We start from the raw sequence: 19326 nt of genomic DNA on the forward strand, positions 1-19326 counted from the left end.
CCACAGCAGCTGATCTCAGAATCAGAATCATGGGTTGGAAGGGACCTTGAAGATCATCCACTTCCACCCTTCTGCTGTGAGCAGGAGCACCTTCCACTAGACCAGGTTGCTCCAAGCCCAGTCCAACCTGGTCTGGGACACTTTCAGGGATGGGGCTGCCACAGCTTCTCTGGGCAACCTGTGCCTGAGCCTCACCACTCTCTCAAGGTAGAATTACTTCCCTATATTCAATCTAACCCTGTCCTCTGGCAGTGTGAAGCCATCCTCCCTTGTCCAATTGCCTGTGTAATCCACCTCATGTGATGGATTTGAAGTTGTTATGACTTTTGGTCCTTCACACCTCAGGCCAGCACCTCTGGAGAGGTGAGCTGGGCTGTCCCTGGCTCAGAGATGGCTGAGGTGCAGCCAGCTGAACAGGACCTACAGGTACTGCTTGCCTGCAAAAAGATCAAGGTCATTCCATTTTAACTTATTGGCTTTCTCACCACTTCCTATTTTATGGCTAATGATACCTCCACAGGTTCCTCAGCATGGTTTTGAAGGGCTGGCATGCTGGGAACTGGGATGAGTGTTTTCAGCTAATAAAAAGGAAGCCTTCATCCTCAACCCCTTTCCAAAGGTGTTTTTCAGAGAGGAACGATGTTTTCAGTCTCCGCTGTGCACTGGAGATTTCTGTGACCTGTCCTTTAGCTTTGTCATGTTTCCCAATTTCCACAGCCCTCACTCTTCCAATTAGACAGCCCCAGTCCATCTGTTTAATTTAATTCCAGAGGCACTGCTTTAATGATTTCTGTCAGTTGCCATCAGCTACAAGATGAAATCCAGCATGCTGGAAGGCAAGTTTGGGGTCCATCTTTTCTTTTTACAGCAAAACAGTGATCATCTTCTTCCTCTTGGAAATGTCTTGTATCTAAAATGTGGGGAGGCATTAAGAAGCATTCTGCAATATTGCCATGGATAGGTCTGGAGGAGACTGGTGTCTGCCTGGGAGGGGAGATACAGTAGTGGATCTAGTGGAGACAGATATTTAGGGTTTCATTTTTACATGAGACAATGTCCAAATATTTTGGCTCCATGATGATACATGTTGTAACTGGGTTGTGGGCTAAAGACACATCAGCTGTGACCATGTTTACAGCAGCAAAGGAAGGTTTTATGTGTAATTCCCATTGCTGTGGGAATTGCCATAGCATTGTCATGATTTTAGTATTTAAGCTTTAATTAAATGCATACTCAGAGCTTTGTGGGGTTTGGGCATTTGTTAAAATAAGCAATAAAGCTATCATAAATGAAACCCCAAAGCAGGTAGGACTTTAGCTGTATGGCTGTATTCTGTAGAATAGTGACCTTTTCTATATCTGGTTATCAGCTACTCCGATTTTTATCATTTCCACAGAAATTAAGTGACAGTGAAATATCAAGTCATCTCCTCAGCCTCCTCTGCCTCCTCTGAGGCAGAGAACTGCTTGTGTGGTAGGGGAGACTAATGCACAGAGCAGCATGGAAAATCTGAGTCCCAGTGGGATAAGTTTGAGTAGTTGTGAAAAACACTGGAACCTGCTTCTGCTCCCATTCAACCACATTGGCACAACCCCTGGGCAGAAATTCTGAAGGCTGGAGCATGAGCATGAGTCTGATGAGGGGTGGCTGGGGGAGCTGGGGGTCTCAGCCTGGAGAAAAGGAGGCTCAGGAGTGACCTTCTCACTCTGTAAAACTCCCTGAGAGGTGGGTGGAGCCAGATGGGGGTCACTCTCTTCTTCCAGGTAACAAGGGACAGAGGAAAAAAGGAAACGGCCTCAAATTGTGCCATAGGAGCTTGAGGATGGCTATTAAGGAAAATTCCAAGCCTGAAAATATTGTCAAACCCTGGAAGAGACTGCCCAGTGCAGTGGTGGGGTCACCATCCCTGGAGGGATTTAAAAGTCCTATGGAAGTGGCACCTGGGGACAAAGTTTAGTGGTGGCCTTGGTAGTGCTGGAGGAACAGTTGCACTCAATGATCTCAAAGGGGTTTTCCAACCTAAATGGTTCTGTGATTCTGTGATTTTAGGGCTTCCAGAGTTTTCTGCATGGCTTAGGTGGTGGGGAGGAGCACCTGGGTGCACTCACAGGGATTCCTTTCTCAGAATGCAGTTCAAGTGCAGTTCAAGCCTGTGCAAGTCTCCATAAAGGCTTTCACAGTAGCAGCAGCAGCAATACCAATGTTTTAATTGGACAGAAGTGCTCCAGCCCTCAGAACATCATTTTGTTCCCCTCTGGACTCACTCCAGCAGCTTCACATCCTTCTGATTTTGGGTGGCCCAGAGATGGAGGCAGCACTGCATGTAGGGTCTCACCTGAGAGGAACAGAGGGTCAGAATTGCCCCCTCCTCTGCTGTCCATGCTGTGGGATCAGCCCAGGGCACAGATTTCTGACAGTGCACTGCCAGGACATGCTGAGCTTTGCCTTCCTGTTTCACTGGGGGCTTTAGCCTCCAAATTCCCCTTGACTCTTCCCTACATCATCTGCTCATCTTCATTTTCTTTTTGCAGCTTTTATTTCCTGCACACCCTTTCTTCTTCTGCCTTCCTCTTCAGGTCTGCATCTCTTTGCATTTCTTCACCTTTGCTTCTCAACACCTTTCTTCTGGGAATGACCAATGCCAAGTGACTCCTCCCTGAGCCTTGGCTCTCCTTTTCCTTCTCTGCCTTTCTGTGAAGATCAAAGAGCTGTGGGTCAAAGGTTCTCCCATGGAACCAGCAGGGCTTGGGCCAGTGCTCCAGCCCTCCTTAGGGAGAGGAGTCAGGAAGGAGTTTGTTCCTTGCCTCCATGTGCACTGCTGGGAGCTGTGCCTCATCCACATGTGCATTGAAGATGCTCTGTGGCTGTTTTATATTGGTAATGACAATTCCTCATGCACTGTGATTTTCTAGTGGGTTTGTTCTGAGATTGGTGAAGGGTGACTGATCTGGAGCTGTTCCCTGTCTACAGGCAGTGACATGATGAACTGGTGCAGTCTTGTTGTCTATATTAGGTACATACATCTGTTCCATGGGGGTTTCTTCACTCCTTTCACTTTAGGCAAGTCATTCAGAGCTGTCTGCAGTGGAGCTGGAGAAATATCTGAGTACCTTTGGAAGAAGATAGGGCCCAATGTGTCACCTGTCAGAGAGCTGCGGAGTTGGGTGTGGGTTTCAGCTGTGGTGACAGAATGTTAGGAGGGCCTGATCCTACAAACTGGGGCATTGACTTTCAGCCACTTCCTGTCTGGGTGTTTTTGATGAACAGTGACCACTTGGCTGTTCCTGCAGCTGTTACTCACACCCCTGCCTTGGCAGCACCCCCATCTCAGACCCTGGGGCATGAGCATCTCTGTTTTCAGGGATGAACACCCTCTGATATCTTGCAACTCAGGCACAATGTGATGCTGTCAATTTAGCAGGTTCCTGCACCTCTCCAAGCCACAGAAATGGCTTCTCTTCACATTTTCTGCCTGCTCCAGGCAGGGAGCAGGGCTGCTAACCCTCCTCAACTCCCTTGTGTGCCTTCACCATGCCTCTGAAACATGATTCACCCATGTCACACTCTAAAGAAAACTGAAGAATATAACAATTACCACCCTTCAAGATTTTTCCCCTTTTTTTGGATTCCATAGTCCCTTTTTATTCCTTTTTGAGGAGTCAGTCATTTTCATCTGGGTTAATAATAACACATCACAGCACAAGGGGTTGCTGCGGCTGCCTGGCTCTCTGTGCCATGGGTAGCTGTAAACATGCTCCTGGGAAGGCACACATCCACATTTAGCTTCATCTGAGCAACAGTTCCTCCCAGCCCTCCTGCTGGGCTGAATTTTGCACAGTTAAGATATAACCAGGCAAGGATGTTCTTTGTGTGGCTCCTGCCAGAGCTCAGGGCAGCCGCGGATCAAAGCCCAGCCGGGCGTTTGCATTGTGCTGATAACACACGGTCATGGGGATCACCAGGCTTCTTGGTTCACCAACCCCAGCTGCCGGCGGTGGTCCAGGCATAGCATCTCTCTTGAGGCAGCCCCAGTCACCTCCCACCATCTCAGCATTGATTTCCCCACCCCCTGTATTGTATTTATGTATTTATTTATTGAACAATATGTTAGTGCAGCCATTACAAGCAGAAAGCACTTTCCCCAATCGATCGAACTGCCCAGCCAGCTCTAGCTCAGCATTGCCCTCTGAGTCATCACCAGGGTCAATTTAGATTTATATTCATGCTGATGAATAGGCTCTGCCTCTAATCCAATCAAAACTTGATCAGCAAATTAAAACTCAGCTTGTTGAGGCTGTTGAACCCAGGTGAGTTATGGAGGGAGCTGCAACAGCCCAGCTGGACAGTGGCATCCCACTCCTTCTAGGATCTGGTGTAGGGTGTTGTTCTGCCCCAGTGCCTCACAGCAAGAGGCAAACCACAAAAAGTGTATGGGCCAGAGAATCCCTCATTTGAAACTCACTCATCGTGGGATGGTTTGGGTTTGGAAGGGCCTTAAAGCTCATCTGATTCCAATCCCCCTGCCATGGACAGGGACACCTTCCACTAGACCTGGTTGCTCCAAGGCCCATCCAACCAGGCCTCAAATACTTCCAGGGACTGAGGCAGTCACAGCTTCTCTGGGCAACCTGTGCCAGGGCCTTGCTACTCTCTCATGGAAGAATTTCTTCCCAATATCCCATCTAACCCTGCCTCTGTCACTTTGAAGTCATTCCCCCTTGTCCTGTCACTCCAGGCCCTTTCCAAAGTCTCTCTCCAGCTCTCTTGGAGCCTCTTTAATCACCTGATTTTGCAAGTCCCTTCCTTTTTTCCAGGAACATTCACATGCTTTGCATCACTGAGTACAGTTCCTTTGCATTTTCATGGGGCTGTACCCTTTCCTACAGGGTAATTTGCTTGAATGTCCCTTTACCTGCAAATTGGATAGGTGCAATTAATAGCTGAGTCTAGCTGATGGACAAGTGCTTGGAGGGGTCAGCACATCCCAAAAGCAGGAGATGTGATTGAAAGATGATTGGAAAGGAAAGCTGGATGTGTGATGTGTTGTTATTAGATTAGTGCCAGTATTTTGGCACAGCAGATTTTGCCAGGAAGTGATGATATCAGTGCTTATTATTAAACTTGAGTCTCCCAGCCATCCTAAGAGCTATGGAGATGTTTCTTACCACAGGGAATATGGTGCAGAGGGTAAATCACAGGGAGAGCAGAGCACCATCACCTGCTACACCACTCTCAGACCACCTTGCATCTAGCAGTTGTGGTCCTCTGAGCTCAACTTCTCATAGAAGGTCACTTCCCAGAGAAGAATGCTGAACATGTAGGCAGTGGATGAAAAGGACAGGGCTTCCTGAGTATCTGAGAGCACATGGAGGTAGTATGTGAAGTGCAGGTGGGAAGAAGAAAGCTTATTTCAGTGTAGTCACTGAGGGCACAAAAAGCAGATGGATGGAGTTATGCACAAAATGACAAATCCTATTTTACCATATGATTAATTCAGTACCTGTAGCTCAGGGGCCACAATGTTGTGGATTAAAGTCCTACACTGGGACAAGGGATCATTTCCTTTAAAATGAGGCACAGTCAGGGACCTGAAGGTATATCACAGCCTGTGAGCTAAAATTGAAGTTGAAGGATCTCTTTGGTGGTAATAGCCATGAGAATGGGGTCCAAGAAGGGTGGTTTGGCCATATCAGAACCTGTACTTCCAAAGACTTGAGTGATCTGTGAGGCTTAGCTGCCTGGTGGGATGCTGGAAACCCTGATTGCAAGAATCACAGCAAGCCAGCTGCTAGGGCAAGATCAACAAAGGCTTCATTGAAGCATGTAATTTCTTGCCTGAAGGAGTTGTCCAGCCCTGTCACTGCCAAGGCAGTGGCTGCCCAGGGCAGTGGTGAAGTCCCCATCCCTGGAGGGATTTAAAAGCCATGATTCCATGATTCTATGATGTTCAGTAGGTAGATGTCCATCTCTAGTAGCCCAGAGGTTGTCAATACAGGTCCCATAAAAACAGCAGGACATAACCTGCCCCACCATTTTCCATCCTGCACCTCCTGCTTTCATGGGGGCATCCTCTTCAAGGTCTTTGATGCAGTTCTCTTGATGACTGGGTTGACCACAGTCACACCAAGTACTGGAGATGCAGGATGTTTCCAGAGGAATCCAGCACTGGATCTTCCAGAACAACTTTGCACAGATCAGTGACCTGTGCTGGAGCTTTCCCAACTAGAAAGACTGGATGTGGTGCATCTCCCTCTGTTCCACAGTCTTTGACAGATGGCTCAGTGCCACACAGATACTAAGGTTGGGTCTGTCCTACCTAGTGACCAAAGGTGGGAGAGCCTGGGTGGGTGGCCTGTGGCCACATCTGTTCTGGGTGTCCCAGGCCACGCACTTGGCCTCACAGGGCTTTTCTTGCAGCCAGACCTTCCTTGCTTTGCATTTTGCTGCAGCCATAGAGGGCAGTGGTAGAGGTCCAGGTTCTGAAGCAGAGGTGGTAGTGGAGCTAGGCATGCTGAGCAGCCCTTCCTAGAGCTGCTGAAGGAATTTCAGGATACATTTTGTGCCCTGTGCCTTTTCCATGCTCCTAAGGTAGTCCAGAAGGATCTATAGGCTCATTGTGGCACTCCTACATGGGATGTGCTCACTGATAGGGCCTTAAGGAGCAGTGTAGCAAGACAGTGTAGACATGTCTCTTCTGAACATGGAGCAGATATTTGGATCAGTGTCTTTTCCCTGGCATCACAGTTCTGTTCTCAGATCATAGTGTGGCCAGGGAGTGCACTACCATGGAGGCCTGAGGATGACATAGTGAGGTTGTCTGACTGGAACTGTACTGAAGATTGTGGGTTATCTCCCATGCTGATCCTTCAAACAAAAATCAAAACTACTTGGTGAACTGGGAGAAAACTCAGGCTCATTGAAGAGATTTGTGTGGTAGAGAGTGAGCACATCTGTGATGCAAGGGTGCTCTGGGCTTTGTGGCTTCCACTGCTGATGTCTGAAACTAGATGAAGTGATCCACCATCAAGAAAGATGTCAACCTGTTGGAACAAGTACACAGGAGGCCATGGAGATGCTCCAGGGACTGGAGAGACGCTGAGAGAGGTGGGGCTGTTCAGAAGAGAAGGCTCCAGTGAGACCTTAAGCCCCTGCCAGTGTCTAAAGAGCCTCCAAGAGACCTCTAGAGGGACTTTGGACAAGTGTCTGGAGTGACAGGACAAGGGGGAGTGGCTTCACACTGCCAGAGGGCAGGGTTAGATGAGATACTGGGAAGAAATTCTTCCTTGTGAGTGTGGTAAGGCCCTGGCACAGGTTGCCCAGAGAAGCTGTGACTGCCCCATGCCTGGAAGTGTGACTTAATTGGACGGAGCTTGGAGCAATCTGGTCTAGTGAAAGGTGTCCCTGCCCATGGCAGGGGGCTGAAATTAGATGAGCTTTAAGGTCTTTAAGGTCCCTGTCTAACCCAAAGCATTCCAGGTTTTCATGATGCCCATCCTTAGTGCCTGTTCTAAGCTATCAGGTATGATCATGGCTGTACAATTCAATCCACTCAAGAACTTGTGCATTGCAGCTTCTGATGACTGAAAAGGGGAAGGGCCATAATTGGAAATTGCTGTTTGCAGAATGAGAGCCAGAACCTCTCACCCTAAATATTATAGAACAAACTATATTATCTAAATATGGATATAAATGAAGTATGGATATTAATGGAGTACAGATGTAAATGAGCTCTGTATGCTCACCAGGATTGCCTGAAAGGAGAGTGGAGCCAGGTGGGGGTCAGTCTCTTCTCCCAGGTAACAAGTGACAGGACAAGGGAAACAGCCTCAAGTTGCACCAAGGGAAGTTTAGGTTGGATATTGGGAAAATTTCTTCCCCAAAAGGGTTGTCCAGCTCTGGTGCAGTCTGCCCTGGGGAGTGGTGGAGTTACCATTCTTGAAGGCTTTAAAAACATTTGGATGTTTGACATAGGGATGTAGTTTAAGGGGGAGTTATACCTAAGATTTTTAGCTTTTTATATATTTTATATATTTGTAGCTTTGTAGATTGCTAAAGCATAGCTGTAGCTTCTAGTATTTTTCCTATCTTTCCTTCCTACATTTAGGAATGATAAGCTAGCCTTATAAACATATTCCTAAGTACTGTTTAGTCTTATTCCAAGAAGAGAACCAGCTACAAAGACATTCTCTTTTCCAATCAGAGTCTGGACCAGACATAACAGAAATGGGGCAAAAGAAACCTCTGAACTGCTTCCAGTGGAGCAAGACCCCAGCAATTATTGCCTAACCAATTAACCTTTTAATTGGACAGTATATGATAAGCACACTAATCAACTAACCTTATAAAAATTGTAGAATTAATATACCACATGCAGTTTTCACCACATTTTGTACCTGAAAGCTTTCAAGTAAAGATTTGCTTTTATATTCACTTTATATGTAAAGATATGCTTTTATATTCACTTTAACATTGTTGGAAAGATCTATTACATTTCCCGGGTATCAGTGAGTGACAGTGCTGGGGGAACAGTTGGACTCAATGGTTTTAGAGGGCTTTTCCAACCTAAAAAGTTCCATGATTCTATCTCCTGCCCCCAGTCTTGGTGCTGTGCTCACTAGAGGTGACTTTATACATGGTGAGGAGCACACCAGTGCTAGTAAAGAGCTGGCCTCTGCTATACCATGCTGAAATAACAAGATAACCACCCTTGATTCTGTTAATGCATTTATAGGGTAAATGGAAGAGGAGCTTAAGTTGAATTCCACATGTGACTTGACAAGCCACAGCCTGCAGGTACATGTCAGGCTGTGGCACACATCACTGTCAGCCTGTGAGCCATGTCACTGGTGATGAATGCTAACAAATGAGTTACTGTCTAGTTGTCAGGGGAAGCCTGCATGCTGAAAAAAAAAATTAAGAATTAACTGGCTTTAAGCTGCTTTCAGAAGGAGTGAGAAATTTAATTCTTACCTGATAATTGTTTGGATTCAGAAGCAGAGAGTGAGGACTTCCACACCAAAATGCCTGGGCAGTGCATCCCATGTCCCACTGCAGCATGTTCATAATGTGCAGCATTTGCTGGCAGCTCAAAATCCAGCATGTCCTGGACTGATCCCCAGCTCTATGGGCAGCAGGGCAAGGGAGAAACTTCTGACCCTCTGCTCCCCTCTGATGAGACCCCACCTGCAGAGCTGCATCTGGCTCTGGGGTCCTACCTCAGAAGTGTGGGAAGCTGCTGGAGCAACAATGTGGAGTGCAGTGAAGCTGCTTGGATACACCAAGGAGGTGCTCCAAGGTCTGGAGCGCCTCTGGAGACAGACTGGGAGAGCTGAGGTTGTTCAGCCTGGAGAAGGGAAGGTTTCAGGGACACCTTAGGGCCCCTTCCAGTCTCTAAAAGGGCTGTGAAGTTCAAGTCATAGAAACAGGATTGTTTGGGCTGAGTGGATCCTTAAGCCATGTCATTCCATCCCCTGCCATTGTCAGGGACACCTGCCACTAGATCAGTTTGCTCCAAGCCTCAGTCTGGCCTGGAACACTCCCAGGGATGGGACAGCCACGACTTCTCTGGGCAACCTGTGCCAGGGCATCACCACCCTCACAGATAAGAATTTCTTCCTGCTATCCAGTCTATCCTCTGTCAGTGGGAAGCCATTCCCATTGTCCTGTCGCTCCAGACCCTTGTCCAAAGTCTCTCTCCAGGACTTTTGGAGCCACTGTAGGCCCTAAGGGGCTCTAAAGTCTCCCTGGAGCCTTCTCTTCTCCAGGCTGAACACCCCCAATTCTCTCAGCCTGTCTTCTAGAGCAGAGGTGCTCCAGCCCTCTGATTATCTTCAGAGCCTCCTCTGAACGGCTTGCGGTGGGAGTTGTTTGCACTTCCTGTGGCAGGATGGCACCTGTAGTACCGGAGATGCAGGTGCTGTACAGTTGCCTCCCAAAAGCAGTGTAGTTTTGCTTCCCTTAGTCTGCAGATTGTTACAGTAATCTTCCTTTTGGCAGGGACAGGGATGGCCTTGGAGCCAAGGTCTGTGTCTAGGAATATGCCTTGTGCTAGAAGCATGTTCTGTGCATGTCACCTCAGAAGGATTGCATATCTCTACAGTGTCACCCCTTCCTCCAGTCCCTCCCCATATAATTCATTTTAGCCTATGCTGGTGGAGCTCCATTTGATGAAATGTTCAGTTATGGTTGTGGATTAACTTCCTTGGAATGTTAACATTCCCAGGAGTATTTGAAGAGGGCTTTCTGAGCACTTCTCAGTCTCTGAAGGACTTCAGTTCTTCATCTACTACTTCTACCTTACTTTCCTTCTGTTTTGTGACAGTGTGGTAAAGGCTCTGCTCACAGCTAATGCTGATCCAAACCTTGGGGATGATTTCAGCAATGTGTATGAGATTGCCAAAGAAAAAGGCCTCCATTCCTTGGAAGGTAAGATGGCTTGTGTGTAGCTACTGACATTTGCTTTTCAGCTCCCAAAATTTTGGTTCCTGATCTGACCTCATGGGGTTTTTTTAGAGCTTGTTTCATCTTCTTCCTTTTAAATGCAGAGTAATTGATGGTACTTGGGTGAATGTATGTCTGAAGAGGAAAGAAACATTATATAGATATTATATGGAAGCAATACTTCAATTTACCAGAGATAAACTGGTTTTATATATCCAGAGCAAAATACAAAGTCATACATAGGAATGTCATTCCATTGACTCACATGCAGCCACATCTTGGGGAAGGGTTCAGGGCAGTGTATTCCACCAGCAGCCTTAATCCAGATCTTATCAGGAGCTGTGAAATACAGACAGACTTGGCCAATTGAAATAAAGCTGAATGATGCAAGTGGTTGCAGTGACTGCTGTTAGGTTTGGGCAGGCATCAGTATCAGCTCTCAGCCCTAGATGACTTTCCATGGAAACAAGGTCATTTTCTGCAGAGTCATGTCATCTCATTATGGATATTCTTGGCAGATCTCAGTTTCCATGCTCACCCCTTCATTATCCTCATCACTGGTTGATGCAGACTCAGAATCATAGAATCATGGGATGGTTTGGGTGGGGAAGGGACCCTTAAAGCCCATCCAGTCCACCCCCCTGCTATGGCATGGATACCTTCCACTAGGCCAGGTTTCTCAGACACCTGCTTTGTTAATTCAGATCTATATAAATTTCCCAGACAGTTTCCACTTTTCATGACAATAAATGGTGGTAAAATTTTCTTGGTTTTATGATTATCAGGATATGTCTGGATTCTAGGTGGCCAGCTGTGCTTTGTAGCAGCCAGCTGCATGTTCAGAGATTCTTCTGTTCCTCATGCTGGCAGGAATGATAGTAGGACTTAACCCTCCTAAAGTATCCCTGTCTTTCCTTCCCCATCCCAGAAGCCTTTTCTCTATCCAGGCACTGTGCTGACCTGCCAACCTCACCTCTGAGCTGGCAGACTATGGGATTTTTCCCAGACATCCCCCTTGCCCTGCCAGAGCCCAGCCAGCCACTGGGCCTTGCATTCCCAGGTACACCTGCACCCACAGTGGCTGCTTTTGTGTGCTCTGACTTGTTTGGAAGTTAAACCTTGTTCCTGCTGCTCTGGGAGGAAAATGGGAGGAAGTCACACAGTTTGTCCAGACCTCAGTCTGCACAGCATGGTTTGCATAGAGTCATAGAATAGAATAATGGAATTATTTCAGTTGGAAAAGCCCTTCCAGACCATAGAGTCCAACCATTCTCCCAGCACTGCTGAGGTCATCACTGAACTGTGTCTCCAAGTGCCACATCCACATGACTTTTAAAGCCCTCCACAGATGGGCAGACGGTGCCAGAGCTTAACAACTCTTTCCATAAAGAAATATTTCCCTGTACCCATCCTGAATCTCCCCTGCCACAGCTTGAGGACATTTCCTCTTGTCCTGTCCCTTGTTCCTTAGGAGCAGAGCCCGATCCCCACCTGGCTCAACTCTCCTGTCAGGGAGTTGAGGAGAGTGAGAAAGTCCCTCCTGAGCCTCCTTTTCTCCAGGCTGAGCCCCCAGCTTCCTCAGCCACTCCTCACCAGACTTGTGCTCCACACCATTCCACAGCTCCATTGCCCTTCTCTGGACATGCTCCAGCCCCTCAATGTCCTTCTTGGAGTGAGGGATCCAGAGCTGAGCCCAGGTGTGGCCTCAGAGCACCCAGCACAGGGTCACTTCCCTGGTCAGGCAGCCACACCATGGGTGCTGCTGAAGCACAGGGACATTATCCACGGGCCTGTCTGTGCTTTTGGCTTGGTGCTCAGCTCTGTGAAAGCCTAATGAAGGTGTAATATTTGAACCTTTCATAAAGCACAGGTTGAGTTAAGAAGATGGAGCAGTGAGGCGACAGCTTTGACAGGGCATTATTCTGTATTTTTAAAAGCTCCCTGCTCTCATCCCTCACTGTGACCCACCCGTGCAGCAGACCTACTTCTTGCTGGTAGAGAGAGTGTACATAGATCATATCCCTATAGCAGGGAATGTAAAATGTATGAAACTGCATTAAAAAATGAGCAATAGAATGCCAATACATAATGCATGTACATAGACTTTATTTAAGATAAAGTGTATCAACCAAGAAAGTTAATTGTTTTTGTCTGCATTCATCCCTCTCTAATGTTATATATTTTGGGGTGAAGAAAAGATAAGGCCACTCCATGAGAAGTTGCATTAATTCTTTGGTTGACATGTTTTATTAAAAAGAATAAATTCAGTTGCGTTTTTAAAAAGAGAGAGAGAAACTGCCTTTGTTTTTTCCTTTTTTTTTAGACATTTACATATTTCGTGTATAAATATTTTTTCATAAAAACATCCAAATCGAGAGGGTGTGCTCCACAACCACTGCACAAAATATATTACAGACATTTATATGGATGGCAGGAAGGGAGACAGAGGGCTGAAAATTTCCAGGCACCCAGTGATGGATGGTGGACGAGGCTTCCCCTGACGCTTTATTGAGTTTCCGATGATTATCTTTCTCAGAGACATTTTTTACAGATGACGGCCGAGCTGTCACAACGGACCATGGGGGAAAAAAACCAACAATAATAACACTTTAATCTCTTTACTGCGCTGCTCCCTAGTATCTCAGATTCATCTTCCCTGACGCACGCAGTTCATTATCCTGCTCCTCCCTGGGTAGGAAATGACGACAAATAAATATACATACTCACCCTGTGTGCTTGGAGAAAGGACCCAGGGAAGGAAAGGAGCCAGGGCATTAATTGATCTTCCTGGAGGGACTGTGGTTCATTAGTGGAGATACTGGGCTCGGACAGCATCAGGTATTCATCACAGTGTTTCTCTCTTTGGAACTTTTCAAATCTCCTAGAAATCTTTTGATGGCTCTTAGGAGGGACTGTGAAGAAGTCCCTGCAGCCCGTCGGTTTTCCAGCTCTGCTTGTTTTGCCATAGTACAGTATGAGGTGTTCAGAGCACTTGGGAGCTCTCCCTGCCCCTGGATCTGGCTCTGATGAGTTTTGGGTACAGACCCTTTCACCAAAGAGTTGGACACACCTCCAGGAGCAGAATTTGGCCCACCAGTGGGTGGTGTTCATTTGAATGGAGACAGCATGCACCAATTCCACCATCACTCATGCTCCATGGTGGGACAGGGTATTTATGGGGCTTCCTCTGGGCAACCTCGGCCATTGTCTCACCACCCTCACAGGGAAGAATTTCTTCCCAATATTCAATCTTACACTGCCCACTGTCAGTTTGAAGACATTCCTACTTGTCCTGTCACAATCTGCCCCTGTAAAAAGTCACTCTCTCTTATTTTTTTTGCTGATGACTAAAGCAAAGAGTTTAAAATCCAGGTTTTCTAAAGCCTGATCCTTAAACCAGCTACAGGAGAGCAGGGGTGCTGCAGACCCTTCCTTTAGAGCCATGCCCTGCTGAGACACGTGGACTTATGTGCTGGAGACTCCCAAAATCAGGAATTTGCTTAAAGATCAAGCCATAGTGGGACATTCATTCCTGTCACAGCTTCCCTTCTGTTTGCTAAAAACATTATTTAGATTAGATATTGGTAAGAAATTCTGCCCTCTGAGGGTGGCAAGGCCCTGACACAGGTTGCCCAGAGAAGCTGTGACTACCCCATCCCTGGAAGTGTTCAAGACCAGGCTGAACACAGCTTGGAGCAGCCTGGTCTTGTGGAAGGTGTCCCTGCCCATGGCAGGGGGATAGAACCAGATGAGCTTTAAGGTCTCTTCCAAGTTACCCTACAATACTGGGATACATGGAAACCATGTTGTCCTTATCTCTACTGCTGCTCAGTGGAGTGGGGGCAATGCCCACCAGAAACACCCACTGGGGTCCTGGTGGTCCCAGAAGAGGTCACAAAGCCCTTAAGAAGCTTCCTGCCTGGTGAGGGGTGGTGGGTCCATGCTGCTGCTGCACATCCAGATGAGCAGTTCTGTAATTCTCTCAGTGAGCTGAGCTTTCACTCTCTGTCCCCTGCAGTCCTTGTCACCCGGGAGGATGACTTCAACAACCGTCTCAACGTCCGAGCCAACTTCAAGGGCTGCACAGCTCTGCACTACGCCGTTCTGGCTGATGACTACCTGACAGTCCAACTGCTGCTGGATGCAGGTGAGTTTCGTAGTTCCACCCAGCTCATGGGCCAGAAGCACTTCTGAGTCAGCCCATCCTACAAAACTGTCAGGTTCAGACACAGGTCACACTCTGTCACTGTCACAATTTGGTGTGATTTGCTGTTTGCTTTCATCTCTTTACTTTTTAGTTTCTGTGTTCCCGTTCATTTCCAGTGGTTTTTCTCCGTGTGCTTTCGGTGGCTCTTCTCACCTTAGTCATTGAGTTTTCCCTTTCCTCCTGCAGTTAAACATCCAGGGAATCATAGAATCCTGGAATGGTTTGGGTTGGAAGGAATCTCAAAAATCATCCATTTCTAACCCTCTGCCATGGGCAGGGACACCTTTCACTAGACCTGGTTGCTCTATGCTGCATCCAACCTGGCCTGGAACACTTCCAGGGATGGGGCAGTCACAACCTCTGTAGGCAACCTGTGCCAGGGTCTTGGCACCCTCAGAGAGCAGAATTTCTTCCCAATATCCCATCTAACCCTGCCCTCTGTCAATGGGAAGCCACTCCCCCTTGTCCTGTCACTCCAGGCTCTTGGAGCACTCTCCAGCTCTGTTTGAGCCTCTTTAGACACTGGCAGGTGCTCTAAGGTCTCCCTGGAGCCTTCCCTTCTCCAGGCTGAACACATTCCACTCTCTCAGCTGTCTCCTTGGAGAGCCCTTGGAGAGTTTCTGTGACCCTCTCTGTCCTCACTCCAGCAGCTCCACACTCTTCTAGTGCTGGGAGCCCCAGAGCTGGACTGGGTACCCCACATGCGCCCACTGGTTTCTGCTTAGTATTTTTTCATTTCCCACCTGCAGTATTCACTCAGGCCTTCTGTCATATCCCTCATGTCCCTTTGTGGAATGGAAGGGTCCCCACTACACCAGGAATGGATCTGCTCTGTAGCCAGGGCACAGAATAGGTGCTGGTACCCAGATGAAATGGGGGACACTCAAGTACTGTTGGACCGGGACAGTGCAGCTCTTGTGAGAATTGGTCGGAATTATGCAGTTACTGGTCCTCCTGGTTAAATCACAGAGCCCTTCTCCTCACAGAGCCTGCTTCACTGTCTTCTCTTGTATACTCACCTGGGCAACCTGTTCAGTGCTCAGCTGTCTTCATGGGGAAAAAGCTTTTCAGCACTAGTGGAGTAGAATGAGAAGAAGCATTTAGCGAACAGAACAGGAATGTCCTGCCCTGGCCAGGGTTTTTATATGTACACTCCTGCTGTTCCTTCTGGGATGATATTTGTGACTCTTGTGCTGTTCTCCAGAGCTAGCATCTGCTTAGTGTGTACCTGCACATGCACTGTGTGCCAGACCACCAAGCTGGTCTATAGTTCTGCTTTCATCCAGATGTGATGTCCTTTGTCCCCAGCACTCCTTCTTCTCCAGCAATTTCAGCAGCTCTCCTCCTGTGATGTCCCCAAGGTCACTTGGAGATGAGCCAGCCACAGCAATGCTGTCCCTGCCTCAGGTGTATGCTGCCAGCAGCCAGGTGGAACATAAAGTGGTCACCTGTCACAGCCTGGCCCTACAAAGACAGGCTCACTAGGGTCTGGTTGGCCAGATGCTGATTTTTGCAAAGATTTGAGAAATATAGTCTTTGTGATGTGGACATCTCAGAAGTTAATTCTAGGGAAGCACACAAGTATGTAATGGCATGATGTGGTCTCATAAGGCTCATTCTTTAAGAAAGCAGCTAAAAAGATAATAGAAAGTAGTATCTGTGATGGCTAAATGTCCCCAGATGGGATGAGGAAAATTAATTGTGGCAACATTGAACCTTGATACTCATCTGTATTATCTGCCTATTATCTTTCACAAATAGAAATATAAAAGTGAAAGGGTGAGATTCTGTAGCACTGAACTCCAGGTCAGAGTTTCCCTGGGAGCCTTACAGATACCAGAGCCCCAGCTCCTGGCCATAAATTAATCCAAAACCAAAGGAACCAATGAAACAAATTCTATTGCAAAGGCAGGGCTCCTTGCAGGGAAGAGAGCTAAAAAAGCAGGCATTTTTCTGACATAGAAGCCCCCCTCAGTGTGGGCATTGTGTGAACACAGAACCTGGCACAGTCTCAGAGCATCTGACTGACTGCATGTCTGTTCCATGGGCCAACAGCACCTGCTCTGCAGTCACTTGGCCATGGGACTGACGATCAGAAGGTCTCCCAACAAGACCTCTGGGATCCCACAGTTATGTCAGGGGATGCCCACAGGAGGAGCAGAGCAGAGTGGAGCGGGCTTTACCTGCTTGAGCAACGGGTTGTGAATGCCCAGACCTGGAAGGGCTTTGTGGGAGAGTGCAGGGGGCTCTGGAGTGTTACAGAGAGTGGCAATGGGGTAGAAGGGCTGGAAAAGTCCTTGTCACAGCAGTATTGGGAACAGGTCTGTGCAGAGAGTCTGTACAGAGAGTGGAGAGTGTTTGACAAATGTCATGGTGTGAATCATAGAATCACAGAATGGTTTGGACTGGCCATTCCCAGCTCTCCCATCCTGTCTCCGGAGCAGAGGGGCTCGGCCCTCAGAGCACCTCTGTGGCCTCCTCTGGACTCGCTCCAGCATTTCTAGAACCTTCTGTTGTTGGACCCCAGAGCTAGAGGCAGCACTGCAGGTGGGTTCTCACCAGAGTGGGGCAGAGGGGCAGAATCACCTGGAATAGCATTTTCTACAAAGATACCTGCTTCTCATTTCTGCCTTGGAAAGCCTCCTTACATGGCGCATATTATCAGTTGATTGAAAGTACCAGGGCAGCTCCTTGGTTACCCTAAGTGCAGGTAAAAGATGGGTGTGAATAACTGAAGTTGGCACTAAAGAATTTTTCCATCCTGAATAAATCATTGTAAGGAGTAAGTCCACCTTATTTCTCCAGTTGTGCCCTGCTTAGCTCTCCAAGTACTCTTCCAATCCAGGCCTCACTGCACAGAGGCAACTGTTCTTTATGTTCCAGAGATATTTCTGTGTCTGTCCTGGAGCCACTGCCATCCCTGTGAATGGCCCTTTCTCTGCCTGGTGCCCACAGAGAGTTCTTTGTTAATAGCAAAGTGTCTCAGCTTGAAAGAACTCCCTTGGATCTCAGGAAAAAAAAAGCATTTAACAATCTGTGGGACTGTGTTTGTTTGGGTACAAATGGAAGGATTGTGTGAAATCAAAGTAAAAATTCAGAATTTAGCCAGAAGATGTGATGCTCACTCATCACTGTTCCGTTCTTAGTCCAGCCCCACAGAAATCCTTCTGGATCCTGCTCAAGAGCCTCAGAGTTCATTTCCAAGCGGAAATCCTTGTCTTGTAGAGCATGTCCCAGTGCTCAGATCCTGGAGACGGCAAGCCACCAGTGGGAATCTGCATTTGGCAGTGGTGACATTCCCATTGGAGCTCCTCCCAAGGTTGAGTTCACAGTGTTCCTCAGATTAATAATCCCTGTTCACCATCCACAATACCCACTTACCCTTTGCAGTCATGGTTTAGGGTGCAGATTTATGAGGATTATTTGCTAAATGTAATAAACTTCACCTTTCTGTCAGGTGGACTCTGAGCTGCTGGGGTGACAGCAGACCCTCCCCTGCCCTTTCAGCCAGTTTTGGGTGCTGGAATTGGATTTCCTGATGAGTGCATGATAGGAGGATTTCAGGGCATTCACTGGAGGCGTTCCCCTCCTCCCAAAGCAGGGCATCCCTGCCTCCTGGTCAGTGTAATCTGGGATGAATACATGGCCAAGGGTCTTGGTGTGGAGATCGAGCCCCGTTCAGCCCTTTGTGAGGGTAATGCCCCTTTGCTGCCATTGACATCACACACACAGGGTGGCTCCTGGTTGCTGACATGGAACAGGCTCCCCTTGATCCCTCCCTACACCTGCCTTTTACTAACTCTCTATTTACTCTAACTTCTCTGGCTGGTGCTCTGCCCTGGGGCCAAAGCCATTAACTGCCCAGCCCCTCTCTGCTCCAGCCACTTCCCGACCCCCCTGTTGTTTTTAAGGGAAGCCCCCTGCACTTGCCCCTCACCCCACATCCCTGGCCTTTTGTGGCCCATTCAGTGACTCGCTTGACCCCTGCAGGACCTTACAGCCCTTTGGTCAGCATGTGTGTGCCCAGCAGACCGCGAGATGAAGTGGCAGCTCTGTTGTCCTTTCGGGCAGTTGTTGGTGACATTTCACAGTCCCCTGACCTGAGGCGACACCGTAAATGTCGGTGTTTGGGGAAGGGGTGGGTGAGCGCTCGCATCCGCACTGTGCACCAGTTGCTACTGCAGGCACAATTGATTCCAGGGACTTTGTGTTTAGCTCAGAGGAAGGCAGGCAGGGTCACCAGCTTGCTGGTGACAGAAATCCCCTTGTTTTAGAGGGAGCTTTTATTATGTCAGTATTTAAGTGATATAGCAGTATTAAAAGGTGCAGCTTTCTGGCAATGGTGTAACCCTGCCGCGGAGCATAGCCGAGATCAACCTCCCTTCTACAAACAGTTCTGCTCCAGAATCTGTTGCTGAAACGCAGGGAGGCACTGATTCATGTGTCCAGAGTCATGGAGATTGTTCAAGGGCTGGAGCCCCTCTGATCTAGAGACAGGCTGGGAGAGCTGGGGTTGTTCACCTTGGAGAACAGAAGGCTCCAGGAAAACCTTAGAGCACCTGCCAGTACCTAAAGAGGCTCCAAAATAGCTGGAGAGGGACTCTTTATAAAAGTGCGTGGAGTCACAGGACAAGTCAGGGCTCCCCACTGACAGAGGGCAGCATTAGATGGGATATTGG

General features: G+C 48.0%; 1 protein-coding gene across 1 annotated transcript in view; it reads left to right on the forward strand.

Annotated features, from left to right (window-relative positions):
* The window catches only part of CLPB (ClpB family mitochondrial disaggregase), a 73523-nt gene that overhangs the window by 17009 nt on the left and 37188 nt on the right, over positions 1-19326 (forward strand). The window contains exons 4-5 of the mRNA XM_063148052.1: positions 10322-10425; positions 14459-14587. Of these exons, the coding sequence (XP_063004122.1) occupies positions 10322-10425; positions 14459-14587 (233 nt within the window). The remainder of the gene's footprint in view (positions 1-10321; positions 10426-14458; positions 14588-19326) is intronic.

Source organism: Melospiza melodia, chromosome 2, assembly GCF_035770615.1.
Source record: "Melospiza melodia melodia isolate bMelMel2 chromosome 2, bMelMel2.pri, whole genome shotgun sequence".
In the NCBI taxonomy this organism is placed as follows: Eukaryota; Metazoa; Chordata; class Aves; order Passeriformes; family Passerellidae; genus Melospiza; species Melospiza melodia.